We start from the raw sequence: 27,768 nt of genomic DNA on the forward strand, positions 1-27,768 counted from the left end.
TTCTGTCAGAAATACACTAAGAGTTTTGCAGAACATATGACAATGAGGCAAAGAGACGTGATACAGTAAAAAAATCATCTTTACTTCTCAGTTACATTCCTACATCTCTATTGGAAATTAAATAAATCATTCCCTCCAGACAACATGCCATACGCAGTCCCACTTTAAATTCCTCATCACTCCACTGTTGCTGCTGCCGCCGTCTTCTTCTTCTTCTTCCTCCTCTTCCTCTTCCTCTTCTTCTTGCCAGGTGTGCTGTCAGTCTGTCCTGCAGCAGGTGTCGGTTTGTCGTCCGTCTCTGAAGCTTCAGACTCTTCTTCTGAGGCTGCAGGTCTCTTCTCACAGGTGGATGAGCTATGTGGTGTTTCCTCCACGTCGCTGTGAAAGGGGAGGCAAAAAAAACTTGGTGAAGAGTTTGTGCTCATTGAGTTTTAGCATATTTAACTTTAAGTAAAAATTATGTGACTATAGTCCTGTTTCGATTTCTCCAGAGAAGTGACCCCAGTATTTACCTTATCAGAACTGCTGGCTCCCGTTTCTTACTCCCAGCCTCACTGTCTTTCTCCAGCAGAGCCACGAAGAAGCCGTGTGTGTGGGTCTTGGTGGTGCTGGCACGCAGACACTGAGTGAGTGGCTCCAGGCCCCGTTCAGGCCACTGAGAAAGCACAGGAACCAACCTGGGGGACGAAATACACGCACATTCAGGAAATGTCCCATCAAAGCAGGTATGAAAACATCAGTCGGTTCTCTTGGTTTAGTGAAAGGGGACTGTTGCTACCTGAAGCCGGGGTTCTGCTGCAGACAAGCCGCTACGACGTCCTCGTTCTCCTGGCTGTGGATGGAGCAGGTGGAGTAGACCAGGCGCTTCAGTCGAGGGAACTTGAGGGCGTGGTTCAGGCACCGCAGCTGGAAGGAGGACAAGGAGGCCAGACGAGCCTGAATCTCCTCCTGGTCAGCGGAGGAGGCATCGTCCCGGAGGCACACCATACCTGCACCCCACACACAGATTATACAAGTTATAGTTAAATCCTCATAAAGCCTCTTGACAAATCCTGATTTGTGATTTATAATGGAAACCATTGATGCAGCGATACCCAATGGTTGAAGAGGCGCTCAGATCCCTTATTTAATCCAGGGGGTCAGATCCCTCGCAAGGGTCACCACATACCCCTCAGATGTATGGATATACTCTCATAAAGTACACCGAGTATGTTAAGTGAGTGCAAGCAGTGAGCGGGGCAGCAGCAGAGGTGATGCAAAGAAAATGAAGTCACAAAATTTCTTATACTAACTGCCTGATGGCTTGGTTGGTTGTGATTATATATGACTGTAAGATGTATAAATCATGTGATGTCAAGGACTCAGAGGTCAACCTGTAAGGACAGCGGCCAGGTGATCACACACCTGGTTAACACTATAATCACGTTCACACAACTGATTACTCAACCCACCTGATCCACTGCAGGATGGATCCAGCAGGATATACTCTACATCTTTATACTGCGGGCTGTCAGGGTCCACCTTCAGGAAGTCCTGGTTGGCCAACTGCTGACAGGTGACCCCAGCTCGGAGCAGGAGAGTCGACATGGTGGCCAGACGCTTGGCATCCAAATCAAAGGCAAAGAGCCTGCCTTTGTTCTTCATGATGGCTGCCAGGTGGCTGGATTTGTTGCCAGGGGCGGCGCAGGCATCAATGACATGGCTGCCAGGTGGGGGGTTGAGGAGGTACGCTGGGAGGCAGCTGGCTTTGTCCTGCAGAATGAAGTGGCCGGCCTTATACAGGAAGTGGTCATGGAAGTCAGTTTTAGGAGAGAAGACCAGCACCTCTGGCAGGTGCATGTCCCTCACAAAAACTTTCCCCTTCAGGGTCAAGTCATCCAGGCTGGAGGCCTGGCCTTGGTAAAGTAAACCATCCCTCTTCAGGTAGTCCACAGCATCCTCCACGGTGGTCTTCAAAGTGTTCACACGCACATACCTGGGCAGCTGGTCTCCAGCACGCTGCTGGACGCTGGGTGGGAGCAGGTCTTCATTCTTGCTGACCTTCTGCTTCACCTTCAGGCGGGCCAGCACCGCCTGCAGTCTGGGGCGATGCTTCATCATCATGGTTTTCCAGGAGCCGCCGCACTTCAGCCCCTGGCCAATCAGCAGGTCGTACACCAGCACCTTGGCCAGGGCCATCTTCAGTTTGGTCTGTTTGAGCAGCCTGGTGGACTCGATGATCTCCTCCAGGATGGACGAAAACTTCTGGGTCTCACAAACCAGAGCGAACAGCTGCTTGATGTTCGTAAACTTGCTGTCGTAAACCAGAGTTTTCAAAGCTGCCTGCTTCCTCTCAGCTTTCTCCAAGATCTCGGCAGCTTTCAAGTACAGAGCCATGGCGAAAACTAACTTTTAGCTAACGTTAACTTAGCTAACGAGCCGCACTACGTCGCCGTTTTATTTAGCTCGTGACAGCCGGTTGACATATTCCTAGTCCTGCCCAGGCTTCCTCTCTCAGAAGGGAACAACAAACCGATTTCTTTTTCTCATTCAGATTGTATAAAAAGCGACTTCGTGACTACTTTTCCACCATGCACATGTCCGAGGGAGGGTCGTGACTCCGGAAGTACAAGCTGACGCACAGCTTGACGTAGGAGATCCGTCCAGCCAATCACCGATGACAACTGAAAGACAATAATGTTGGAGCGCTTCATGGTGTATAATGGTGAGGGTGCAGCAGTTTCCTACTTTACTAACTAAAATTAACGATTGAATTGTCTTCCTCTGAGTCTGTTAGAGGATGTTTTCTGAGGGATCTGTCCAGCTTGTCTGTCAGTGCAAAAGCAAATGTTGACCCATATTAATGGGTATAAACATTTTTGATATTGGGTAAGAGAATACAAGACTTTCATGTTTAACTTGAACTTTCCATAAAACACATCTTATTTTTGATAAACATTTCAATTACAGCAATGACAGTCACTTCTAAACGTCAGTAAAAGGTCTGAATTTTCTAAAGAATTTCCCAAATTGGGATCAATAAAGTAAAATCTAAGTCTAAAACCCACCATCCCAAAGCCATCTTGGTATTAAAATAGTTGTTTCATTTTTTGATTGGTAGTTTTTTATCTATTGCAGTCTTTCCAGTCTCGGGTGTTAGGGCGTTAACTACTCTAAAGGCTCAAGTAGCCATCCTTCCACTCTTTACAGTCTGTTGATTAGTCTTCATACTATTTGAATGGACAGTGCTCTTGGAAACAAAGCACAAAAATGGACTTGAACATAAAAAAACTGGGCAAAGATACAGTAAACTGTTGAGAAAAATAGCTTTATTCTTTAATACAAGTACATTCTCTGGATATTTCCATGCGGATCAACAAGAGGTCAGAGGACTGAAGTTCATGCCGGTGTTTATTAGCACAATATGAGCAATTATCACTGCAATAAAATCAGTTTGTTGCCATTCAACGTGAACTGTAGTTTGTGTAAAAGCTAACCTGTGTAATCTCACAACGATATGCAGAATGACCATGAACCAATACAATTGAAGAGTAAAAACAACTGATATATCATCACAGGTCTTGAGGTTCATAGCAGCAACTTTAAAACACCACTGACCAATAAAAAAAAGGAATACAAACAAACTGTTTAAAGATTAAACATACTGTTTACAAAAAGCTGCAAAAGTGCAGAGTTTCATTCAATTCACTGCCAAGTGACCCTGCACACAGTCCATCTGATACAGCTCCAAAACAAATAAATTACAAGAAAGAAAAATTAGCTTAGAAAAATGTACAGTGTATTTTTAGACACTTAAACTTTTTGCTTTGAACACTGAACAGCCATGCACTCATAGCGGGGTGTGTCTGCCAAAGAGTACAACAAAAAATATGCTATTTCTGCATCAAGAGACGAGTCAAAGTCTGAAAATTTGAAATCCTACACACAAGGACTAAGAGCCCAGATGCTTCATTCTCTCCTATGTCTGTGAAAAGACTGGCAGGTACAGAGAAAGACATAATATTCCAAATATGTCGTCTTTATTATATACTGTTTATGGAGCTAATTTGCAGCTAATTTTTAACAGGCCAGAGAGGCTTCTTTTCACTCGTCACCCAACCCCACCGTCCACAGAGGTATGAGCAGTTTGAGCTCTATGACTGTGGCCTGCTGGCTGCTACTGTGCTTGTTATTTCAACAAACGAGATATTCTGAGCAGACTGTCCTCTTCTTCAATATACTTTTAATACATTGTGCACCTCTTGACTACTACTTCAAGGTGCTAAATTCAATTAGCTTAATCTCGTGTTGGAAGAAACTTAATTGAGGGAGATCAGGTCAAGTCATGGGGATGGCCGTCAATCGGATGTGAAAACACAATTTATAGCAAGTGACAAGTGCTGAATTTCTATTTAATGTTCAGAGCATGCAGGTGTGGAGTTTTGAGTTTTTTTGGGGGGTGACAGACAGAATTATCAGACCCAACTTTCACCTGACCTATCAGTGCTTAGCGACCATGCTGGGCTTTTTATTTGTCTTTGACTTTAAAGAGTTTTTGTACAGTAGCAGTCTCTCTGTGGTGTGAGGAGGCAGGCGGTTCCTCTTGGCTCTTACAATACGTGCTGCCATTGGACACAACCGATCGAAGCCCCCTGAGGTGGCCGGTACTGCCAGAAGCTTCTTGGCAAGGGCCCGGAGCTGGGGGAACCGAGTAGCAGATTTCCAGTACAACACGCTGGAGTTGTTTTCCCACAGTGGTTCTGATAGGTACACATCAAGCTCAGATATCTTCATGGTCTTTGCAGGTGGCTGAAGGAAGTTACAGACAAACTTGCGCTTGAGGTCATTTCCGTCGCAGTTTTTGTCATCTGAGCTGCCACCAGATGCCTCTATCAGTGTGGTGGCTTGGCTCTCCTCTTCATCATCCTGCTCCTTTATCAGCTCCTTGCTTGTCTGGTTTTTATCTGCCTCTACAGAGGGAGATGCTGAGGCCTCCATACTTCCTAATGTGGCTTCCAAGATGGTTCGAGCCTGATACTTTGAGGGAGGCGTTACAAAACCTGTCTCATCCTCCAGTTTGGCATCAGAAAATGGCTGAAAGGAAATGTTCAAGACAGGGAGAGAGTTCTGATTGTGGAAAGGTATGGTGTGTATTGTTTTCTTTGATGCACTCACAAGGATGTAACACAGAGCTCAATATAAACACAGACTTCGACAGAAATCAATAAGAAATACATATAAGATGGCACTTCATGCAAAAGACAAAGCGAAACAGCCACGTTTCTGGCCTAATTCAGTACCTGGAGTTTTATCCTGGGGTCGAGCACAGCAGCTAGTATCATGTCCTTCTGTTGAATCAGGGACTGGAAGTGTGTGTGGAGGCCTGTGCGCAGGGCTTTGTTGAAGTGGGTGTAGTTGGTGACAAGGCTTTCCAAGGTCTTATCAAGGCCAATGATGGATGGTATGATGACAGAGATGGTCACTCCGTTTCCTTGCAGGACCTGGATTTGAGAAGGCAAAAAGGAAATGATCTCACATAATCTTCCACCAACAATACCGCAATACTGTATTTCAACACATGTATTCAGCATTTCTAAGGAGTTTAGCTAGAAATAGCGGTCTAGGATCCTTAAATCCAGGTTCAGTGGAAAACTGACAAATCACGATTTTGTGTTTCAACATTAATAGATTTATCACGTTTTTGTTTGCTTTGTTTCAATAATTAGTGCCCAACCCAACAAAAGTCTGTCACAGCCTGTAATGTATTCATCACTAAATACCCCTATAGGTTTTGTTTAATATGTAGTACAATGCAATTTTATGCTGACACTGCATAAAGTGCAGAAATATTAAAGATGGTTATTTTCAATTACTTGATGACAACCCCGTTTCGATTTTTCCTAAACTGATTACTTCATTAATTGCAACAACAAATGACACAATGCAAGAAAACCCAGGATAAATAGGACAGACTAATCGTATTAGGGGTTTATAGTAATATAACTTCAGAATCTTATATGTGATCTTTATAAAACACCATACTCCACTACATCCATAACACATACCTGCAAAGCCTCCCCAAAGGGCTCAATGAGACCCAGGATGTCAATCACTTGTTCCCTCTTGACCATGACCAGAGGCGGGGCGCTGGCTGTGTCGTTAGCCTCGATGCGAGCCTGAGCCAGGAGAGTCATGATGGCGCTCCAGGCGGTCTCCTGCACCATACGGCGCAAAGACTGCATCATGGAGTTCCAGCGACAGTTAGTGAAAGACGGGCACAGGGACACGTTGTACTCCTTCAGCAAAACCTAAACAATAACATGATGCAAAATGGTCACGTTAAAACAATTTCACAAAGAAATATCTGATCTTTTCAATCTCCTACCTTAAAAAAAATGAAAAGGCCTCAGTTAAACCATTTATCAATGTACAGGCTGGTGTGTGTCTATGTGGAAAAAACAAGCACATCTCTTATGTCATGTACAAGCTTGTGAGACTTTCCTAAATCATTCTGACCAAACGTCGATGTTTCAGGACACTGAATTTGAAAGGGTTAATAATCAGGATGAAAACAATGAAAACAAGACACCAATATAATGCAGTGTAACTTACAAAATCAGCTTAAATCTGTTTGTCTATTTCTCCTACCTCACTCCAGTAGGTGCTGTTCCTAAAGAAAGCCACCACATTGTGGACCTGTAAGAGCAAGTTTTCCACAACCCTGGAGTTCTTCAGTGCCTCCTTAATTACAATTTGTAATTTGTTGGCCACACAGGTGGTCCTGGTACCAATCTGCAGCTCTGAAAACGGCGACTCTGTTTCAGACATCTGGTCTGACAGAAATGCCACCATCTCATCTCCATCTGGTTCTCCCCTGTTGGATGAGCACATGATCTTGTAGTCGCAGAACAGGTTGTTCCCAGCCAGGGATTCTTTGGCCTGGTTGGCGAGGACGTAGCCGATGTTGCAAGGAAAGATGCCGTAGCTTAGCAGCACACCTTCAAGCTCCCTAGCCACAGCGGTGCTGAGGTTTTTGTGGCTGAGGTGACGGAAGGCCACAACGGGACGGCGGATCTGCCAGGACTCAGTGACAAAGTGGAGCTGCACAACAACGATGGGCTCCTCCACTGGATGGGACTGATTCCCGGCCCAGAGGTCAAAGGTGACATGAATGGCTCTCTCACCCTCTTTGGTTTTGGCAAGGCAGGCTTTAAGGTCACGGATGAGCTGAGGCTTGATGGTTCTCTCCACTTCATCATAGAGTTGCAGGCTCACAACTCGCTGGGACAGCTTGTTGTATTCAGGGCTGATGGTACTCATGAATGACCTGAAGCCTGCACCTTCAACAAAACTGTGGGAACAAAGTGAAGATATGTTGGCACTGTGCATTTTCAAATGATGCGTGTGATCTAGATGGTGACTGGATGTCCATTTGCTAGACATACACAAGCGACAATTAGCTTTCTGCCGCAGTAATTCAACAAATACTACGAGTCACCTCAGTGGCAGCATGTCTTCAGCAATCATCCTCAGTGCTGCATCAGCAAACTTCTTCTGGTCCACTGGTGCGGCTACTGGTGCAGCGCCTGAGCTGGAACTGGGACTGGAACTTGAACTGGGGGGCAAGGAGGGACTAGGGGAGGAGAACTCTCTCTTGGATACTAAAGTCTGTGGAAGTGGAACGACGGTCCTTTGCTTGACTTTCTGAGACTCATTCTGCTTCTCCTCTTTCTGTGGCCTGACCTGCAGCAAAGCAAAGAGTAGGAGAGTGAAACCAAGCTCGCCAGCTGGGAAGACTGAAAAAACAGTTGACACTGATGAGTAATGTATTGGCTTTGTTTGGGAGGTAGTTAGTGGTTATTTAACTGATGTAGCTCTGTGAAAATTAATGTTTCTCCTTAGATAAACGTTTAAAAGCAAACACAGCCAAGTCATAAAAGAAAATCAGTTATAGCAAGCTTACCACTTTAGTCATTACTGGTTCAGTGTCTAATACAACATCACACTTGAAGTCCACCTGTAACACAACATTAAATGTGAATGCACAATAATTACTTTGCTGCAAAATATTAGAAAAAACACCAAAAGTTTTCTTTTTCTTTCATAGCCTGACCAGCAGACCACATAACAATTCAATAGTTTATTATTAGTGATTTCATCATATGTAGCAAAAAGCACTAACTTTGCGTCTTTTTGAAACTGCAACAAGCAAAAGATGTACCTGCTGCATCTCTTAGGGATGCACTGATCCGATATTGGTATCAGTATTGGTCCCGATATTGAAGAAAATCCTAGATCGGGTATTGGTGACAATGGGCCAGATACATGGAGGCCAATCCATTCAGGCTAACGCTATGCTATAGGCACTGTGAGTGGCGTCATGCACAAGCAACACGCAGTGCTGCAGCGCACATAATGTAGACCACATTGTTTTCAAAATGGATCAAGCGAAAGGATCGGCTATCTGGAACCTTTTCACACTACCTCAGCCTACAAACTTGATGGCTACTTGCAATACCTGCACAGGAAATGTTCTGAGGGGCGGTGGTAAAATGTTAAGTTATAACACAACCAACTTAATCAAGCACCTACAGGGATTTCAGGCCAGGGAGCACGCTGAGTTCACTGAACTGAATAAACAAAAAGGAGGTGGTATGACGCAGCTAGCTTTGAAGGAGGTGACAGCTCTACCTGAACTGCACGGTCAAGTGCTAGAGAAGATAAAAGATGCTGCTGTTTTTTCTGAATTTCAGCTCCTTTATTATTTATTTAACATTTATTTTATTTTACATTGGATTTTATATTCCTGCTTGCACTGACTGAACCAGTTACACTTGTTATATTTTTTTTGCATGTTTTTTGACCAAGCTTGAGAGGCTATTGGTTTAAGATTGTTGTACTGGTGCACAGTTATTAAATACATAAGTAACTCAGTACATTTATATCTGTTTGTTTTTAAAAAACAGGAAACAAATGTTTAAGTCAAGTATGACGCACAAAATAATGATCCCAGTCTTTTCCACACAATGAGACATACCATTTGGTAGGTAATTCAGATCAGTTTTTCTGTATTGGTATCGGAAAGGTATCGGCCGATTACTAAACCTCAGATATCGGTATCGTATCGGAGGTGAAGAAAGTGGATTGGTGCATCCCTAGCATCTCTACAGTGATTGATCAACTACTGAAATCGAATCTATCAACCAGGTTTCTTCATTTCAAACAATAAATTGTTTATATATAATTTGTTTACTGAATAATCATTGAGAATTGTTTTTTTAAATGCTGAGTAAAAAAATGCACTTTTTTAAATGCTGGAAATGAGTAACTGCTGTACCTCTCCATCCACAAACTGTTGAATATCAAGGGAAATACTGTCAGCCATGTCTTTGTACAAGCCCAACTCTGCTTTACGTTTGATGGTGCAGTTCCAGCGATTTTTCACTGCATTGTCTGTCCTGCAAGAGGAATTGAAAATGTACATTTAAGTCTCAGTGTCATCCCTGGCATCTAAAAATAACAACCAAATAATTTAACTCCCTGTCATCCACCTCATTAAATTTCAGCAAATCAGTTATTGCGAGCCAACCCACCTTCCAGGAAGTAGCCTGGCAATCTCAGCCCACCGGTTCCCCAGAATGGAGTGGGCTTTGTAGATGATAACGTCTTCTTCATTGGTCCAAGAGCTCTTTTTGACCAGCGGATCAAGATGGTTGTGCCAGCGTTCACGACACTGTTTCCCCATCCGCCCCTTCAGGTGCCTGGCAATCAAAGACCAGTGTTTGGTGCCGTACCTTTTCACCAGCTCTATTATCTGTGAGAGCAAATAAATTAGTAAACACGAGTACAAAGTGAGACGAGATAATATCAACTACAAACCGTGTTTCAGCCAAGTCTGTATCAAATGTTCTGTGTAATTTTTCCACCTTTTCATCTTCTTCTTTGGACCAGCAACCTTTGACTAAATCAGGATCCACGTGCTTTTTCCAGCGGTGCACACACTGGAATTCCGTCCGCCCCTTTCAAAGCAACAGGAAGTGTCTTTAATATCCAAGACAAAAATAATTCAACATGGAGAGGCTAGGTAGCATTTAGAGTTGGTTAGCATTGTATAAGCTCAACAACATGTCAGACAGTGTTGAAAGCCCTGACTCATTAATTTTCTCTTACGCAACCATTTTGCTTCTGCTTAGTACTTACAGGTAAAAAACTGGCAATGGTTTTCCAATCTTTTTTCCCAAAGTTGCTGATCAGGATTTTGAGATTTTCATCCTGCACGATAGAACAAATCAGTTCAGATACAGTATAATTTACTGTGAGCTTTAAGCTCACCTTTCAGGCATGAGCTAAGATGAACACAGTTTCTTACTTTTGACATTAGCTAGCATAAATTCACACCCCTGCTTCAGCTGTTCTTCTTGTTAGCATGTAGCATTACATTTTAGTCACTGACACTAATGTAAGTCTACAAAATTAAAGTGTGTCGCTGCAGATAATATCATCACATGAATGTCTGAAATATCCTTAACAGGGTGCTGAATGGACAACAGAGGTTGAAAGTCTTCTTTTCACTCACCTCTTCCAGAGTCCATTTGACTTGACACTTGGCACCATCCTTCTTGTCTGCGGTGTCCGAGTCAGTGTCAAAGCATAGATTACTATTCCCTGCCTCTTCCATGCTGCAACCACACAAACAACCAATAATTCAAATAACATGCATGACTGGATTTCAACATATAGAGAGTAGGAGTTAAAAGACAAAAGATAGAGATTAGACATCTTGGCATACACAGTGTACACTGATAAGAACATACATATACACATATATGTGTACATTTGTGTTTGTATGTATGTATGTGTATATGTATGTGTGTGTATATATACATATACAAAAATGCGAGATGTGAACTTAGACTTTCATTGCATTGGTGTAACGTCAAGTTTCAGCTGGAGGTTTAAAACTGTGCCTGATTCTCATGTTTAGCTATCCTCCAACCATGACACTGTCCCAATTTAATGTGTTTAAATGCTACGTTTAAAGAGACCCCAAGTTTGAAACAGCATGAGGGTGCCACTGTTGATTTAGAGGCTGAATGATAGATAAATTGTATGCCACCGCTGGCTAATTCTGCTAGCATTTTAATAAGCTGCCACTTTTACTCTCCTATCCTTCAGTAATGCTAACACATATTACTTTCAGTGCAATATGCTCTGTGGTCACGTTAGATATATGGGCTTCTATTGAAGCCAAGGGGAACGAAGTTGCCTCAAATGATATGCAAACATAGCTGTCTAACATAAAAGATAAAAACAAGATATTACTACATTGTCATTCTGCTGACTTGTATTTCACTTTCACATCCCGCAACCAATTCAACGAGCATTAATGTTGTGCTCCACAGCAACGACCTAGCTTAACAGCCCAGGGGCAAGCTGAAATATCTTAGCAGCTAGCATTAGCTTCTGTAAACCAAACGATTTACCTCGACAAACAAATGAAGAGTTGAGCAATATATCAGAACACCGCGCTGGGCAACTCTCAAGACGATTAATAGTCAAAAATGAGTTACAAAGTAACTTGCTTTCCAACTCAGCAGTCACTTCAAACCGGCTAACTGGGCTAGCTGGGCATGAACACGCGTGAAGGAAACGTTGACTTGAGTTCGTAGAGGAGAGTAAAGTAGAACGCCTCTAGCGGCACATGTACGCAAATACAACTACCCTGCCCACTTTGCAGTATTTTCATAAGCGAAGTAAGATCTTTATGATTTCTGTGTTGGTGACTGTAGTAGAGAAAATTAACCAACATGACAGTAGGGAGAACACAGAAATGCCTACCTAAACTTCAGATTGTGCAACTGCTTCTGGAATACAGCAGGGTCCAGCTTTTCCAGCTCACTACCATGACAAAACAGAACAACGGCTTTTAAATGGACATGAAAGAGAGGGAACGACCGTCTCAGTCATACGTCGTACGCACAAGAAAACAAGGCAACCACCTGGATCACAACAGTAGCGATGGTTGCTACGAAATTATAATTACTGTGAGAGATTTCCACCCTGCGCAGAGCACAAACGGACACGCAGTTTTTCTTTAAATGAGGCAACGTTAACACGAACGAGCGTTAATGTCTCCAACACTTACCCGCGCGACATCCCTGCTCTGCCTCCACAGTCTCGCGGTGCACGAAGCTCTCAAGTGCTAACTGGAATAGTTTCACAGCTGCTAAAACAAACTGTCTTTTCAGAAATACACGAAAGCTTGAATAACATGCGCCGAATTAAATCAGTGTTACCGGCTGAACTACAGAGGCAGTTAAAGAACTCGTGGCTCTTATGAATAGAAATTTACCCTGGACTGAAACTCAGTGGTCTGTTCAAGAGCACCACGGCCACGCAGCTACACACACACACACACACACACACACACACACACACTCCCCGGAAACGAACCGTGAGCAAGCGTTACAACCGACGCTAACGGCTAACGGCTGCTGTTTGGCATACGTCCACTCTCTAGCTTTGGGGATTCAGACATTCACGTTAACAAATCTGAAGTCAAACATAACCAGTATTGATCAAACATTCGAGAACGCTGTAATGTATCTCATGTAAGGCAAGGCTTGTTCAATATTACGCACCATTTTAAGTGAATTAACCTCTGGCACTGGTGGAACACTTACTTATGCTAGGCTACATGCTAAGCTAAGCACTGCTCAACCCCATAACTTTATCGTGAGTTGTGTCACCATCTCTAAAAACAGCAACCATTATATGCTCCCCTCAACAAAATATGCATATAAAGAAGCAAACAAGAGTTTTCAGTATGAAATGGAGGCACAGCTAAAAAAAAAAAAAAAAACCTAACCCATGATAGCTTTTGTTGCAACAACATTTTACCATATTTTAATTGATGGTAACCCTCACAAATTATCACAACATTGTGACACAATAACAAAGTCGCTGTAGTTTTAATCTGGTCCATGTCAGCATTTTATTGTATTTGGATGTTTCATTCTTGTTTATTCTTCAACAATATTTTGTCAAAGGAAGTTATTTTGTCACATGTAGGCCTGGCTATGTCACAGCTCATAGCATGTTCATTTTGCCCAGCCGTGTGTGTGTGTGTGGTAACAGACGGATGGGAAGTCATCCAGTCTTCTTTGCCAGTTTCATCATCATCCTCGTTCTCTTTAACAGTGTTCCTACACAACCTTTGGCCCCTCACAGTTCGTACAGTTACTGTGTTTCCAACACACTGCGGTCCTTTCCATGTGAGAGAAACCATTTTCACCTTAATGTCACAAACTGTGATCTTCATTCAAAACTAGTAAAATTCTGTTGCCCACACAATGGCCGTGACAATGTGGGAAATTATATCTGTTACACACAATTCTGCGTGTTTCTGTTCCACAGCCTTCACTTGTGCTTACATTTCACCCATCAGTCAGTCCCCTGAACATGTGTTGTGTTTCTCATTTTGACCACTGAGTGGGGCATTTGTGCAGTAATGCAGACACTGAGCTTTTAATATGGTCTCAACTCCACACTTACCTATTATCTTCCCACAGATGAGCAGGTTTGTCTCTTACAATAAATAATTGACCTTCAGCACTTTGGAAAATTGAAATGAATTGGTCTCTGCTGGTTAAGGTCACCATTGCTGGTAGTGCTTTATTTGGTTTGGTCAGTTTGTTCAGATATAAAACATAGAACAGCAGTGATAAAAACATTAAAAAAAAAAAAAAAAAAAAAAAAACATAGGTTATGTTTCTATATAAACACAAATGTCATTATTTACTATCTAGAATTTATCACACAACCCTAAACACATACAACTTAGTGGTGAATAGAGAAGAATAACCACAGAGAAAAAAAAATAAACCTTTTACACATACTCCAGCATACAGGATATCAGTCTGCTTCAGACACTGGTGATGGACACAATAACAATCACATTTTTATACAGATGCATTCAGCTTCTGTCACTTTGGTATGTCCTGTGTCGAGTAGCTGTTTGTTTTTTGATTGTAAGTATTGTAACAAGTGTTTGAGCTGTCACTATACTGCCTGTTCCTCGCTGATGAATCAGAATAGGCAAACATTAATCAGCGCTGAAAACTGCAGTGTGAAAAGTCAGAGTGTTTGTGGAATGAAACAGGTTTTGTGCCAAAGGGACTTTGAGCGATTGCGTGCTGACCTTCTTGTCTGCATGTAGCCTTCATCAAGTTGCACAATATTCTCTGTTAGATCAGTATGAATCTGACCCGAGTGCCACTTTCCTGGTTTGTCTGTTCGCTAACTTTGCTGAAATCTCTCAGAAGTTTTATTCTGTTTTAAAGTGCCCAGTTCACCAGAACGGAAAGATAACAAATTATGGCATACGAACATCCACTGATGCACAGTTTGTGTATCACATACCCACAGATTTAGCCTACATTATCATTCATGCCAAAAGATGATGCAGCCAAGCGCGCACACACACACACACACACACACACACACACACTTGTGCAAGCATCAAAGTGTTGAACTGCGACTCTCTTGCATATAAAATGAACAACACTGTTACCTGCTGAGTGTACATTTGTTTGTTGTGGGTTCAGTAATCCCACTATGTTCTGTTAGCAGCATACACAGATGAATATAGTTTGATGACACCCTTGATAACACACATCCAAACACACAACATACCAACCATCAGTATTTCATAGTTGGAAGAGCCCTGAAATCAAAATGAAAATAACACAAGTTAAATAAAGCGCACGTTATGCTAAATGGTCTCGTTCATCATGTTACTTATATCACTGATGCATTAACGCGTCAGCAGAATTATTGTTGTGGTTGGTCAAAGTGGAACTGCTTGATATGCTGTTGGGCTTTTGATCTGCATAAAAACTCAATCTCATGAAGACAGTTCTGTCTGTAAGAGTCATAAAGACCTTATTTTGCAGTGCAACAAAATAAGAATTCAAATCAGTACTCAAGTAAAGTCCAAAGAGCTCAAAACAGAGCTTAAGTACAGTACTTGAGTAAATGTACTTTATACCACTAGCAATAGCTGAACAAAACCACCCCATATTATCATAAACACGAGAAGGTAAAAACAAAGCAATGAAAATAAGACTCAAGTTGTTCTAGAAGAGAATTTTCCTTCCAGATTTCAGACTTGATCACTTAAAACCTTCAGTAATGAAACTCATATTATATTACACATCTGAATCAAGGGCCTAAGGACAGAGGGTGTGCTAGGCTTTCATACTGTATACAGCTAATGATAAACTTGATACGCTCATCTAAACACACCGTGGAAGACGATGGATCTATATTCTGCCTGTAATCTCAGCAAAATTCTTTCATTTCATCACTAAAATGTCATGATTTTTGACAACATACTGCATTTACAAGATGGTCACTAGCTGGTTAATTAGAAAAAAAGAACATCATTTCTGTTATGCACACATGTTTAATGGCTCATCCAATAGGACATGTAAATGTTTTGACAGTTGCTTGATTTATGAACGTTTTCCATGTACACACACATGCACAAACACACATAGGCTTGGACTTTTACTTCAGTTGGCATCAGTCCACTATGACGCTGCTGCTGGCAGCGTGACCCGACAGTCTTTAACGTCAACCTCTCTGTTTACACGATCAGTCAGGGGTCAGCTTGACATGCAGGGTTACAGTTTTAGAAGGCAAGCGGCGGACAAGGAGAGTCAGAGTAGCATTTGTCCGTGTGATTTTCCATTAATGATTGAGACCATTTAGAGGAAGAAATTACAGCTGCCATTTCAAGAAAATAAACAGTTACTTCCCTGTTTGTGTAGTTGGTTCCACAGAAAAGCATCTGATACAGTCAAACGTGAATTTAAAACTACGAACAAAACTAACAAAGGTGTTTTAAGGAGGTAAATGCTTTGTTCAGGAATTCAGGAAGAGAAGAACTTCTTTAATACGGGATGTACAAACAAGACTCTAAGTGTATATATAAACAAGATAATAAAAATAAAAGGACATCACATGTACAAGTGTATCACCCATCACTGCCAACGTCAAGCACCATTAATCACCAGCCTCATCTCCAAAGCAAAGAGGCACTTCATAGTTTACACTGATATAATCACATTACTACAGTACATAATCTTATTGCAAAGCTGCTACTGTATATTTACAGAGGTTACATACAGTTTTAATATAACATGAACTGCATGTTCAGCACGTATCATGAAACAAAACTAATCAGTATCACTGTCTGCTATCTACAGGCTAAAATAAGGTCCAGACAAACAGATTTTGAGGAGTTTCCCTGTTACAGAAAGCAAAACCACAGCCCACAGAGGAAACAGCCATCATGTTCACATGTGGTGTCGCTGATTGACGCCTTAAAAAGGTGCTACATGAAGCATTTTTAACATCAGTGCATCATCTACAAATTCATTCTACAAAACTGCCATGACCAAACGTCACCAGTGTTGTTATTTTCATCTTTTTTTATTTGATCAAATTCCTTTCCTTTAGTCTTTAATGAAGACAAATTGGGCATGATTTTATCATCGGTCTGTCACTTTGTTAACTTCTACAGATGGAAAGTTTTAGCTCTCTGTCTCTCTCTCTGTAAGATAAGTACCATGTTGTTCTAAGCAGTGAGACAAGTGAACTTTGTGTACTTTATAATGATGATTACAAAGTGCAGTCTGGGAGACTGATGCTGCTGTCAGGACTCTTTAGCAGACGATATCAATGTGACAAAAACATACATTGTGTGTTGATAACTGATGTTAAAATGTCTTCTATTGAAGCAGTTACTCTTCTCAACTCTTTCTAGTAGGTTTGTGTGAGACTATTTTTTGTTTTGTTTCGTTATTTAACTGTTTTTTTCATTTGGTTTTCAACCCACTTCAAAGCACAGGTGAACCCTGAGGTTATTAACATTTAAGAAATAAGTTCACTCAAATCTGTTTTCTATAAAAATGAAATTAGTCAGACAGACAACACTAAGGGCTCTATTTTCCAGCAGGCTCAAAGCACAGTTTTTATGCACTCTTCCACAGGCATAAGTCCAGTTTTTAGATCACTTTAGACACTGGGCAATTTTCATGGCTTTCATGGCCGGAGACACACACAAAGAGCCCTCCCAAATGACAAGTTTTTCCTTGGCTAGGCTACTACAGTTTGATGCGCATCAAAATACCTGTTTTAATGTTTCAGAGGAAGATGTTTCCAATTACAACACCCACATGTGTGAACACAGAGTTGAAATGTGACGATGTCTAAAACATAAATAAAACAGAATGCGATAACCTGCTGATCCTTTTTGACTCAATTACTCAATACTCAAATTGAAAACAGCACAAAGACGATATATTTAATGTTTGACCTCATCAACCTCATTGATTTTTGTAAATATCTGCTTATTCTGAAATAAAATCTATCCTTTTTTTGATGCTGCACATTTCAAACCAGCTGGGACAGGAGCAACTAAAGACCTGGCAAGTTATGAAATGCACAAAAACACCTGTTTGGAACATTCCACAGGTAAACAGGTTCACTGGTAACAGCTGATAGTATCATGATTGGGTATGAAAGGGGCATCCTGGGAAAGGGTTAGTCGTTCACAAGCGAGGATGGAGGGAGGTTCACCACCTTGTGAACACATGACTGTAGAAAGGATTTTACTACATGTACTCAAGAACACTTGTGAAACTGTTGTTGATAAAAAAAAATGTTTGCAAATGACTGCAACTTTTTGGATTGTTTTAATAATTGGTTTAATATTATTACAGTTGGGTTGATTAATATTGTGTTTTGTTTTTTTTTTATTGGAACTTCAGCTGCTTCATGGAGATGTTTTTTTTACTCTCTCAGTGACCTCAGCCACTCTCTCTTTCATCTGTTGCTGCTTTTAAATGGAATGAGAGGAGCTGATGCGATTGGTCATTACCAAAGCTCACCCTGACTTCACCTGCTGATTCTGCATTTCTCCAGCTAATAATGTATTCGTCACCACAATTGCAAAGAACTAAAACTAAAAATTATATTTGCTGGAGGAGACTTTAAAGGAGACTTTATGTCTGCACCCCATTTCAGGAAAATAGAGCCTTAAATACAAACTCTGACGTGCTCTTCAATCTATTGCACATTGATGGAATAAAGATAATCTGCAGTGCATCTTAAAGATGCTCCTACTTCTTGCGAGCACTGTATATTTGGTGACACATTCATGTCAGTCAACTTCCAGGCAAAAAGTTTTACATATTTTGAACTTCACTGTCTCCATAGCAGGCATGGTCCCTTCCTGCCACACCCTCAAAGGGAACAATCTGAAAATCCCTGCAGAAGTCAAACAACACAGACGCCACCTGGGATTTCTGCAGTGGTACAGGAGGAGCTCTCATTTTCATGAGCTCTGAACGCAAAAGAGGTGTGATTGCTTTAGTAAACCAATCACCCCGTTCAAACATTGGAACAGTTAGCTGCCTCACAGAAAGCTGTCCTCATTGCCGACAAAGGAGAACCCATTGAAGGCGTTGCTGGAGCTGGTGCTGGCGTTGAACTCCGGGGTTCGACTCACCGAGTTAGGAACCATTTCTCTGGTGAACTCTGGATCAATATGCTGAGTGTCGGCTGGGCCTCTCTGGAAGATGACGCAATTTATGTACAGTGAGTGATAAAGCATGACAAGGTGTCCTCATTTCTAAGTGTTATTTTCAGAGTATGAGAGGTGAGAGATAATATAAAGTCTTGTAAAGAGGCTGAACTGGAGAACTGTTGTCACATGCTTATCTGAAAGAGAGGATTAAGGGATTTTAGAAAATGTATAAAGAGACTGAGATTTGGAAAATAATACGAGACGGAGGTTTTTGTTGACTGATACCACTGGAAAAAGTGTTGAATGAGTGCAGAGGAGATGTTTAAGAGGGTGCGCAGATGTCTCACCGTGCACACACAGCTGACAGAAGTGCAGCAACAGACTTCAAAAGTTTCGAAGACATGAGCAACGTGTCAAACAACTCACCACATTAGGGTTGTAAGGAGGAGTGATTCTCTTGTGGTAAAGGTCGTCCCAGTTGATTAGAGAGAAAAAAGTGTGGTTCTTTATTTCTAACTGTGAATCAAAGAAAGAAAAGTTTCAATATATGTGTATTTGTGGACTGTATATAGTTCTCCTCCTATTAAGAATGTAGACACATTTATGGGGACAAACTCCAACAGATATTTGTACAATTATTATGCTGTTAAATTATAAAGAAACTCTGACATATTCCCAGAGGGGGTGGGTGCAGATCTGTTCTCAGAAAAGACCCAGTTTCCCAAACAGGGTATAAGCCTTGTGCTCGACTAAAGCTAAATTTAGTGGGGCAGTCCTTTGAAAAGCATCCTTTGTCTAAGACTAGACACTGTGAAACCTTTTTTTTTTTCTTTTAAACATAGCACACTCACAAAGTCGGCGATGGCCCCGAGGCGTCTGTGCTGGTCCTTCTGCAGCAGACCCACCAGCAGAGAAGTGATGGCCTCAGACTTCCCTGGAGGCAGCGGCAGTGGCTTGTGGAGGATCCCGTCGTACATTTCACTGACGTCACGGCTGTAGAAAGGAGGCTGAGGCAGAGGGATGGGTACGAACATCATTGGTATAAAATTATACAATGCAGCTAAATATACCAGCTTCAGTTCCAGTTTCTTTTGATATGTCCTCTTGTGATGAAGCAGAAATTCATGTTCTCTCTTCTTCAGACACTGACACAGTGTTCTTAATCTCGTCTTCATTGTTTGTGGTTACTAACAGGAATCTACAGCTTGTATTTTAGATCTGTGTGTGTGCCTATATGACCTGAGCAGCTGAAAAACAGAAAGTTGAAGAGAAAGTTGAAGAGTTACAAATTCATAGACAACTACATAAATGCAAATAGACATATTCTATATGTGCAAACAAGACTGAAGTCTACAGGCAGACAGGCTGTGAGACTGTTGTTAGGCACAGCAGTGCTTCAGTCATCAGTGTGCTAACATGCTAATATTTATCAGATACAGTAATGTTTACTATATTCACCATCTTAGTTTAGCATGTTAGCATGCTAGCATTTGTTATTTAGCACTGAAACACAGAGGCTGATGGGAATGTGCTGAATTTTGCTGGTATACAGTCAAAAATACTCCACAAAGTTATTGGATAAAATCAAAATTTGACCTGATGCTGCCACAGGAGAATAAATCCTAATATTTTAGTAATACTATGACCCTCTCTCTAACACCAGCCTCAAGTGAAAATGTCGACTTTGCAGACAAAATTTACTGTGCTGTAGTCTAACATGAAGCCACACACACATACCAGGCTGTAGATCATCTCATAGAGCACTGCTCCCAGACACCACCAGTCCACTGTCCTGTCATAAGGTTCCTTACGAAGAACCTCTGGTGCCAAGTACTGCAGACAGAGAGACAGACAGAGACAGACAGAAAAGTTGAGAATGGAGGAGGTCGTGGCAAAAAGAATGTAAACCGCCTTCGACTGCCTTCTCTAAATAAACTACACGTTAACAAACGGTTACTTTTATGTCACTTCGTTGTCACCTGTTAATTGATTTGGAGTGAAAAATGTCTGATATATTGTATGCTGTCTGACACATAAGTCATCTAATGTCCTTTTCCCATCATTACATTATATATTTCACTCACCTCTGGAGTTCCACAGAAAGTCGAGGTGGTTCCCTCTGGCTCTACGCCTTCTTTGCACAGCCCAAAATCTGTCAGCACCACATGGCCCTGTATGCACAAAACACAAGCAGGAGCTTGTATTTACATTTCACTCGCACGTGTATAAATGCAATCACTACGATAAAGACGAAAACATATTGAAGAGCTGAAGTTTACAGCAACAAATCTGACTCACCTGAGAGTCTAAGAGAATGTTCTCTGGCTTCAGATCTCTGCAACAGACAGAGTAAGCAGAGAATAAGCAAGATACGACATAAAGGTTCAAATGAAGTGAATTAACAGCAAAATCCTGAGCCTCAGCAGTTTGGGTGTAACAGATAATGACTTGGGGTATTTTAAAAAGCGTACGTCTGTTGGTCTGACCTGTAAACGATGTTGAGAGAGTGAAGATAGCCAATAGCGCTCGCTACCTCGGCTGTATAGAACCTCGCTCTGGGCTCTGAGAAACACCTCTCTCTCTGCAGGTGAAAGAACAACTAGAGGGAGACAGAAAAAGAGAGCGAGAGAAAGAAAGATGGAGAGACAAATTTAAATTATATTTAGTGTATAAAAGAGCTGTTTGGACAGAGAGCTGAGGGACGAAGGGACCGGCAAAGTGACAGAATGAGGGAAGAAACCCAGGGAAGCATCGGGAGAAGTTAGTTTACATAATAAACGTTAATTAAAAGTACTTTCAACCAGGATCTATGTCTGAAAGCAGGTCCACTGCCTGAGGCTAGCCTAGCTTAGCTTAAAGACTGGAAGCAGGGGAAACAGCTAGCCTGGTTCTGTCCAAGTATCAGTGACAGTTTGGTACAGACATACAAATGAAACCATAAGTGAGATAATTAGCAGCATCTTTCTGATGGAAGCAGCAGTGCTGCTAATATGGTCTAATAAAGGTGGAAATCCTGCTGCTTCCTGTCTACCAGGAGGTTACTGATTGAACCATGTGCAGTCAAAGCAGAGGACACGCACACTGTAAAGTCTACAAGGTCTTAATCATGTGGACAATGGCCTTTATTATAGGAAACGTGTACTATATGAAAATGAACATGGTTAACAGAACAAACTTTGATTTAGTCAATAAATGTGACATCATAGCTCCAATCTGTTGCAACCAATTTCTGTCAATACTAAGACTCGGCTTATTTCAGGAAGGACTAAACCAGTTCCACTGAAACATCACCTTTAACTTCACGGCATAGAAACATGCATCCTATGCTCATGTGTTTATTTATTCAGTTTAAGACGCATACCTCTCCCCCATTCACATAGTCAAGGACAAAGTAGAGCTTCTCTGGGGTCTGGAAGGAGTAGTGGAGCCGAACCAGAAAGGGATGTTTGAGACTCTTCAGCAGCACATTTCTCTCTGCCATGATGTTCTTTTGCTAAAGAGACAAAAGAGAAAAATAAGTTAGAAACTTGGGCAGTTTGGGGAAAAGATGGGTCTGTTTGGATGTTTTGGCCATCTTGTATTATCTGATGTTGATGCAAAAAAAATTTTTGGACAATTTACTCGTTCATTTCTTAGTTCAACAATGTTTTTCCATCATTCTCAATTTGAAGATAACATATCGCACAAAAGTATCACAAAACTGAGGAGGAAATATTCATCTGGGTTTCAAGTTTGAGTGTGCAATGATTGTCTAAATGCTGTTACACATTCTCTTCCTCTCTGATGAGACCAAATGTCTGAGGGAGAGACTGAATCTTTAATTATAACAATAATTAGCCAGCGAGCGAGGAACAAATGTGCGAAACTAAAGGAGGCGAGAAACTGACCACAAAGGTCACCGTACTCATCTGACTTCTATGACTCCCACAAGTTTTAATTAAAGCTTCCGAAAGTTACAGACAGACTGAAGGAGGAGAACCAAAGAGCGACCGCTTCTTTTCTAAACACCACGTAACGCTTCAGCTGAGGCAAACACTCCACATGACGTGAGTTTGATCAGATATTCTCTCACAGAAGTGGCTCAGTTTTTTTTCCAGGAGTTGTAAAATCTGTCCTTTGCACAGACCAAGCTGGAGATTAGATAAGATTCTCATCATGTTGCTGGGTCAAAAACACTGTTTACTAACAACACTGACAGATACTCAAGCACATTTTCCTCTCGGCTGACAGTTTCCAACTTCATCTGCTATCAGCTGGAACACCAGAGCCCTGTGCAGTTCAAATACATTTAGCTTTATTGATTTTCTGATCATCATCTCTCTGAGAAATGACGCCTGCTAAAGCACTGCAGACGTCACATGGAGGGTTAGTGGTTGGTACGTTTGTATCAGCTCATATGTTTAAAGGCAACATTCATATTTTTCTGAACAATTTGCTCTGAGGGGATTAAAACAGGAAGTTTCATTTCAAATCAAAACTCTCCATTATCATTTTTAAGATACCTCTTTTTTCTTCAGGATGACTTTCTTCTGCAGCACTTTGACAGCGTAGAATTTGTTGTCGGCTTTGAGCTTGGCGAGCAGGACCTGCATGAAGGTTCGCTTGTTAGCGGTTTGTTTGGTAAACACAGTCTGCGCCACCATCTCGACACACTGCTGTCAGGACATTACATCGGGCCCCGCTGAGAGCGGCGCACACAACACAGATATGTGATCTGTGGAAACAGATGATACTGAGAAATCTGAGATGTGTGTTGATACAAAGAAAAAAAAAAAAAAGATCTGAAATTCCCCCACGGATTAACATTTCACATAAGAAACACAAAGCTGGCGACGAAGGAGCGTAATCAACGAGAGCTGCTAGTATGTGAAGCTCTGCGGCTGTTTGGTTTTCTAGCGCTGTGCTGTTCTCCTGGATGATGTTCAGGTCACCTCAAGAGGCCTCAGCAGACTGTAAAGTTAATGATTCATGAAGCAGGCAGCACATTTTGATCAGACAGTAGTCAGCAGGTAGACTCTCTCTGACTCTGTCTGCAATGTCAGCAACAGCGCGCTATCTCTTCTGTCAGTAACAAGGTCAGTACAATAAAAACTGCTGCAGCCAAACGGGCCCAGACAGAACAACTCTTCATCTATATCACCCAGCATTACATTAATTATTAGCGTTATTATTCCTTAACGTCACCCCGTGTCATTCAGTCCGGCTTGAAAGCACTCTCACTGAGCAGTCCCTGCTGGTGAATATGTGACCCGAATGAGTTACAATAAGGAAGCAGCTGAAAGAAAAGCACACTATATATTCAACAATAAAGAGATGTAGGTAGATAAATAAGTAATTGTTTCAGTGTTACCTTTCCGAATGTCCCCTTGCCAATGACAGCCAAGAAGTCAAAGTCGGTGGGCCTGGCACTGACGCAAGAAAAGAGAGTAATCTGTTAAATGCATCGTACTGTTTGGCAGACAAAATTACACAGCAGCCTCTGAAGCACTTCATGTGTGCTGTCTTACAAATGGTGGAAAAGCTATTTGCAAAAAAAACAAACAGTAATGTGGCAAAAAAGTGACCTCCCCCTTCAGGAATCGACACTTTGAGACATAAAATTTAGAATATAAAATATAAATCACAAGACTGTCTGATCGTGATCAATGGAAATCCACATTTGGCTGCATGTTTTAGCAAAATGAATCCGTCTGTGTGTGACTGGGAAGAGATCAACATGGTGCTGACTGTGGGTTTGCTGAAGGTCCCAGGTTGACATCATCATGAGGAGAGGAGGATGGTGACCGCTGCTGGAGGACAAATAAACACAGAAGAAGTCAGCAGCAGAAGGAAAACCACACCCGGTGTTCATTTATCTAAAGAGACACACGAGCCACGAAGAAGTGCGATTTAACTGTCACTTTCACAACATGAGCATCACTCAACATAATGGAGTCCATGTTCGCAGTAGTAAATCCTATTTCTGTGTCCATCATCTGTGTCTGTTGCAGAAATACCACAACAGTGAGAAAATAGCAAAATATCTTCTTCTGTCAACAGTATCGTGCGTTATAATGATCATACGGACAGTCACATTGCCTCATATTACATGATCTCTGTGTCATTACAGAACAGCTGACAAATAAAATCATTCGTTTGATATATTTAATTCGTTCTAGGAAATATCCACATCCTGGATGTACTACTCATAATCGTTGGTTCACAGACATTTGATGAACAAACAACCTTTTCTGAAAGGGATTATTAAAAAATGGAATTGAAACTCGGCTGGAGGCAGAATCGCTCTCACATGGTCGAACAGGCCTCCAGCCCAAAAACATAGAGGGGTGATTCTCTGAGTGCAAAGCCTAAAACACACTCACATTACTGTTTGCCATGGCCATTATCCATTCCACCCCGACTGGAGCTCCAGCATCAGGGTTTGACAGACCTGTGAGAGCAGAGCAGGGAACCATCATCCCTTCAACCTCTTCTCACTGCACAGATAAGACTTTTTTCTCAGGAGCCTGGAGTCAGACGGAGCCATGTGTGTGTGTGTGTGTGTGTGTGTGTGTGTGTGTGTGTGTGTGTGTGTGTGTGTGTGTATTTTCTAACCAGCTGCTTACCTCAGTGCGATCCTGAAGAGCTGGTACTTCTAGTTTGTAAGGAGCAAGATGTTGGAGCAACAGAAACACAATGAAGAACATTGTGTATATATTCTGTGTGTGTGTGTGTGTGTGTGTGTGTGCGTGTGTATAATGACTGTATCAGTGAACACGTTTACATGGTAAATATTGTTGTGTCATTCTCATATCTGTCAAAACATACGGGATGACCAAGGTCTCTCTTTCTCTCACGCACACACACGCACACACACACACACACACACACACACACACACACACACACACACACAGGCAAATGAAACAGAAGTCCCAGTTATTCTCATTTCATTTTTCTTCACGAGTTCCAGGCTTGCTTATCTATTTATAGACAGAAATATCCTGCAGTAATTAAAGATTTTATCCTGAGTTAGCTGTCTATCCATCACGTAAATGACATCAGGAGGTTAATGAGAATCTTTATGCCAAAATAGGAAATCTACATTATATAAGCATCTTTAGTCCCGTTTTGGATTAAACACATTATTACTTGAGCCGCGCTGCCAACGATTTATTTTTCCCTATTGTAAATGAATCTACACTGTCATTGCTGACTTCTTTCTGTTCCAGAAAATCCAAGTTGGATCCATGTTTACGGCAGTTTTTCCACACTGATATCCAAATGAATAAAACAAATACTGACATACTGAAAAGAAAACAGAGCAAAGATGAACCTGATTTACACAAAATTCAAACAACATGAATAGAAAATGCCCAAATGTGCAAAGCATTCTGGATTTTTCTTTTCTAGTTTGGATAGTGACTCACTGCCAGCTTCAAAATAAAATCCACCTCTTGAATGGACTGAAGTCAACATGAATTAATGTGAGACGTCACAGCAGAGGATCAGTAATCAATAAAGATACAAAGACGACACGTCTGCAGGGATTTAACACCATCATGCGCTTCACTTTTTGATCTTCCACAAGTGAATATGTCTGCTCACGTTTTAGCTACTGAGCTTTTTCCAAACACAAGTTGTTCATCTGAATAGGAGTGAACAGAATTTGTCAGCACAGATTTTAGGAGCAGCGAAATCTGACGAATCAGATCAAAACTTATCACAGCCTGAACTCTGCACAGACTAACAGTGATCATGGGGAGATCAATCACCTGAGGTCATTATACACTCAGTAAGTGTCTCAGATATCATGTCTGCTTTTGGATAAATCAAATATTTGTTTTATACAGCGGCACAATAAGGCTGCTAGTGACTTATTAAGCATGACAACTTTTAAAAACACTGAAGAGTGAGAATCTATAAATATCCTGGCTCATGGTTTCTCCCAAACACAGAAAATAATCCCTGTAATTCAGGAATAAACAGACACGTCGCAGAAAGCTGGGTCTGTCGGTGTGAACGCGGCGCAGTTTGCTCACCTGTGTGCAGAGGATGAGGAGATCAGCGTGCAGGCGGTGCGCTGGGCTCACGACACTGACGACCCTCAAAGCACAGCGCTGACAGAGCTGCAGGAAGCTGCCGCTCAAGCTGATCTGAGGTCAGCTGTTTATTTTTATTTCAGACGGTCATGGAGGAAGGTCGACTTCAAGGCAGTGAATCATTGATGAAAAGTTACAGAGCTTCATCATGAGGCGGAGCTCAGACCTGACGCGGCTGTGTGCGCGGGCGCGTGTGTGTGTGTTCCGTGCGCGTGCGTGGAGAGGGCAGGCTGAGCAGACTTCGGAGGAATTCTACTTCCGGACTCTGCTTTTCGCTTTCAAAATAAGACAAATAGCCAAGGCTTGTTTTGGGACTTAAATCTAGTTTTTTAAGGGGGAAAAAAGTCAATAGAGTCAGAGCTAATTTTTTGTATAGATTACATATTCTGTGTGCACAGAGGATGATTATGAAATACTGCTGCAGCTAATATTATATATTCCTTGACTCAGCACTATATGTAAGAAATTGTTGGGAAACAGGCTGATTATGTTTCTTTCCCAGGCTTAGCAGTTAGACAAGATGAGCCCAGGTCTGTGCTCTCCTCATCTAACTCTCACAAACAGAGACAGCTATTTAAAATATTACATACGTAGAGACATTGAGAATAGCCAACAGGTTATGACCCACCCTGCTCTCATCATCATTTTAAATGAGCAGCTTTATAAGTTTGCTTAAGTAATTTAGTCTTCTATTTAATTCATTTTAATCTTTACTCTGACTGGAGTATGTTTTTTTCCTCTCAAGACATGTTTTAAGTCCTCTTGATTGAATAATAATGTGTCTGGTATGGCTTTCAAGCTGGTTGAGATGTCACAAAAAACGTCTCAACCTCAGATTTCAAATGAATCCCCCTTTGGCTGATGAATGTGAAAATGTGAAACTAAAACAGCCAAGTTATATAACAACATTCAAATCACATTTTTGAACAGAGCGGGGCATTTTAGCCTCACCCTCTCCTCTGAATGACCATGTTTTTACTTTGAAACAGAGCAGCAGTGTCTCCTGTCTTTTGAGTCTTCTCCTTCCAAAGGTTAAAAATAAAGCCTACACACCTGCTGCTCCCTCTTGTATAAAACATTTACCACCCAACGGACAGCCGAGTCCTTTCACTT

At 41.6% G+C, this 27,768-nt stretch overlaps 3 protein-coding genes across 10 annotated transcripts; all 3 read right to left on the reverse strand.

The window, feature by feature from the left end:
• Window positions 1-62: 62 nt before the first annotated feature.
• nsun5 (NOP2/Sun RNA methyltransferase 5) lies at window positions 63-2,607 on the reverse strand. The gene is made up of 4 exons (XM_076742154.1): window positions 1,452-2,607; window positions 779-989; window positions 513-677; window positions 63-378 (listed from the first exon to the last, which is right to left on the reverse strand). The coding sequence occupies exons 1-4, from the start codon at window positions 2,374-2,376 to the stop codon at window positions 177-179; spliced, it is 1,503 nt and encodes a 500-aa protein (XP_076598269.1). The 5' UTR covers window positions 2,377-2,607; the 3' UTR covers window positions 63-176.
• Window positions 2,608-3,288: 681 nt separating this feature from the next.
• mybl2a (v-myb avian myeloblastosis viral oncogene homolog-like 2a) lies at window positions 3,289-12,395 on the reverse strand. Of its 2 annotated transcripts, XM_076742018.1 has the most exons (13): window positions 12,125-12,381; window positions 11,818-11,877; window positions 10,556-10,658; window positions 10,180-10,251; window positions 9,906-9,998; window positions 9,573-9,793; window positions 9,317-9,437; window positions 7,943-7,996; window positions 7,478-7,722; window positions 6,628-7,330; window positions 6,045-6,287; window positions 5,280-5,480; window positions 3,289-5,073 (listed from the first exon to the last, which is right to left on the reverse strand). In XM_076742018.1, exons 1-13 carry the CDS (start codon window positions 12,133-12,135, stop codon window positions 4,480-4,482), a joined length of 2,721 nt encoding a protein of 906 aa, XP_076598133.1. In that variant the 5' UTR covers window positions 12,136-12,381; the 3' UTR covers window positions 3,289-4,479. The 2 variants fall into 2 exon arrangements, with proteins under 2 accessions (XP_076598133.1, XP_076598134.1); XM_076742019.1 differs by lacking the exon at window positions 11,818-11,877 and having other exon boundaries at window positions 12,125-12,395.
• A 2,943-nt stretch (window positions 12,396-15,338) lies between these two features.
• On the reverse strand, window positions 15,339-26,826 carry sgk2a (serum/glucocorticoid regulated kinase 2a). 7 transcript variants are annotated; one of them, XM_076741936.1, is made up of 14 exons: window positions 26,596-26,738; window positions 25,180-25,208; window positions 24,937-25,004; window positions 24,302-24,363; window positions 23,925-23,982; window positions 23,077-23,160; window positions 21,936-22,067; window positions 21,061-21,173; window positions 20,873-20,909; window positions 20,659-20,745; window positions 20,312-20,407; window positions 19,426-19,581; window positions 19,001-19,090; window positions 15,339-18,619 (listed from the first exon to the last, which is right to left on the reverse strand). In XM_076741936.1, exons 3-14 carry the CDS (start codon window positions 24,955-24,957, stop codon window positions 18,464-18,466), a joined length of 1,092 nt encoding a protein of 363 aa, XP_076598051.1. In that variant the 5' UTR covers window positions 24,958-25,004; window positions 25,180-25,208; window positions 26,596-26,738; the 3' UTR covers window positions 15,339-18,463. The 7 variants fall into 7 exon arrangements, with proteins under 7 accessions (XP_076598051.1, XP_076598053.1, XP_076598050.1 ...); XM_076741938.1 differs by lacking the exon at window positions 25,180-25,208 and having other exon boundaries at window positions 24,302-24,360; window positions 26,596-26,826; XM_076741935.1 differs by lacking the exon at window positions 25,180-25,208.
• Window positions 26,827-27,768: the final 942 nt, after the last annotated feature.

The sequence above is a fragment of the Chaetodon auriga genome, chromosome 10 (assembly GCF_051107435.1).
Source record: "Chaetodon auriga isolate fChaAug3 chromosome 10, fChaAug3.hap1, whole genome shotgun sequence".
Taxonomy (NCBI): domain Eukaryota; kingdom Metazoa; phylum Chordata; class Actinopteri; order Chaetodontiformes; family Chaetodontidae; genus Chaetodon; species Chaetodon auriga.

Excerpts from the sequence above, each read along its gene's own strand:
- nsun5 (XM_076742154.1), bottom strand. The coding sequence starts at position 2,376 with ATGGCTCTGTACTTGAAAGCTGCCGAGATCTTGGAGAAAGCTGAGAGG. Across the intron at positions 990-1,451 it reads TCCATCCTGCAGTGGATCAG|GTATGGTGTGCCTCCGGGAC; the intron begins GTGGGTTGAGTA and ends TGTGGGGTGCAG. Across the intron at positions 678-778 it reads CAGCAGAACCCCGGCTTCAG|GTTGGTTCCTGTGCTTTCTC; the intron begins GTAGCAACAGTC and ends TTCGTCCCCCAG.
- mybl2a (XM_076742018.1), bottom strand. Across the intron at positions 9,794-9,905 it reads CCAAAGAAGAAGATGAAAAG|ATAATAGAGCTGGTGAAAAG; the intron begins GTGGAAAAATTA and ends TTGCTCTCACAG. Across the intron at positions 5,481-6,044 it reads CCTTTGGGGAGGCTTTGCAG|GTCCTGCAAGGAAACGGAGT; the intron begins GTATGTGTTATG and ends TCTCAAATCCAG.
- sgk2a (XM_076741933.1), bottom strand. The coding sequence starts at position 25,032 with ATGATGGTTCCCTGCTCTGCTCTCACAGGTCTGTCAAACCCTGATGCT. Across the intron at positions 24,364-24,936 it reads TGGCCATGGCAAACAGTAAT|CAGCGGTCACCATCCTCCTC; the intron begins GTGAGTGTGTTT and ends TTTGTCCTCCAG. Across the intron at positions 19,582-20,311 it reads ATGAGATGATCTACAGCCTG|CCTCCTTTCTACAGCCGTGA; the intron begins GTATGTGTGTGT and ends CCTCTGCCTCAG.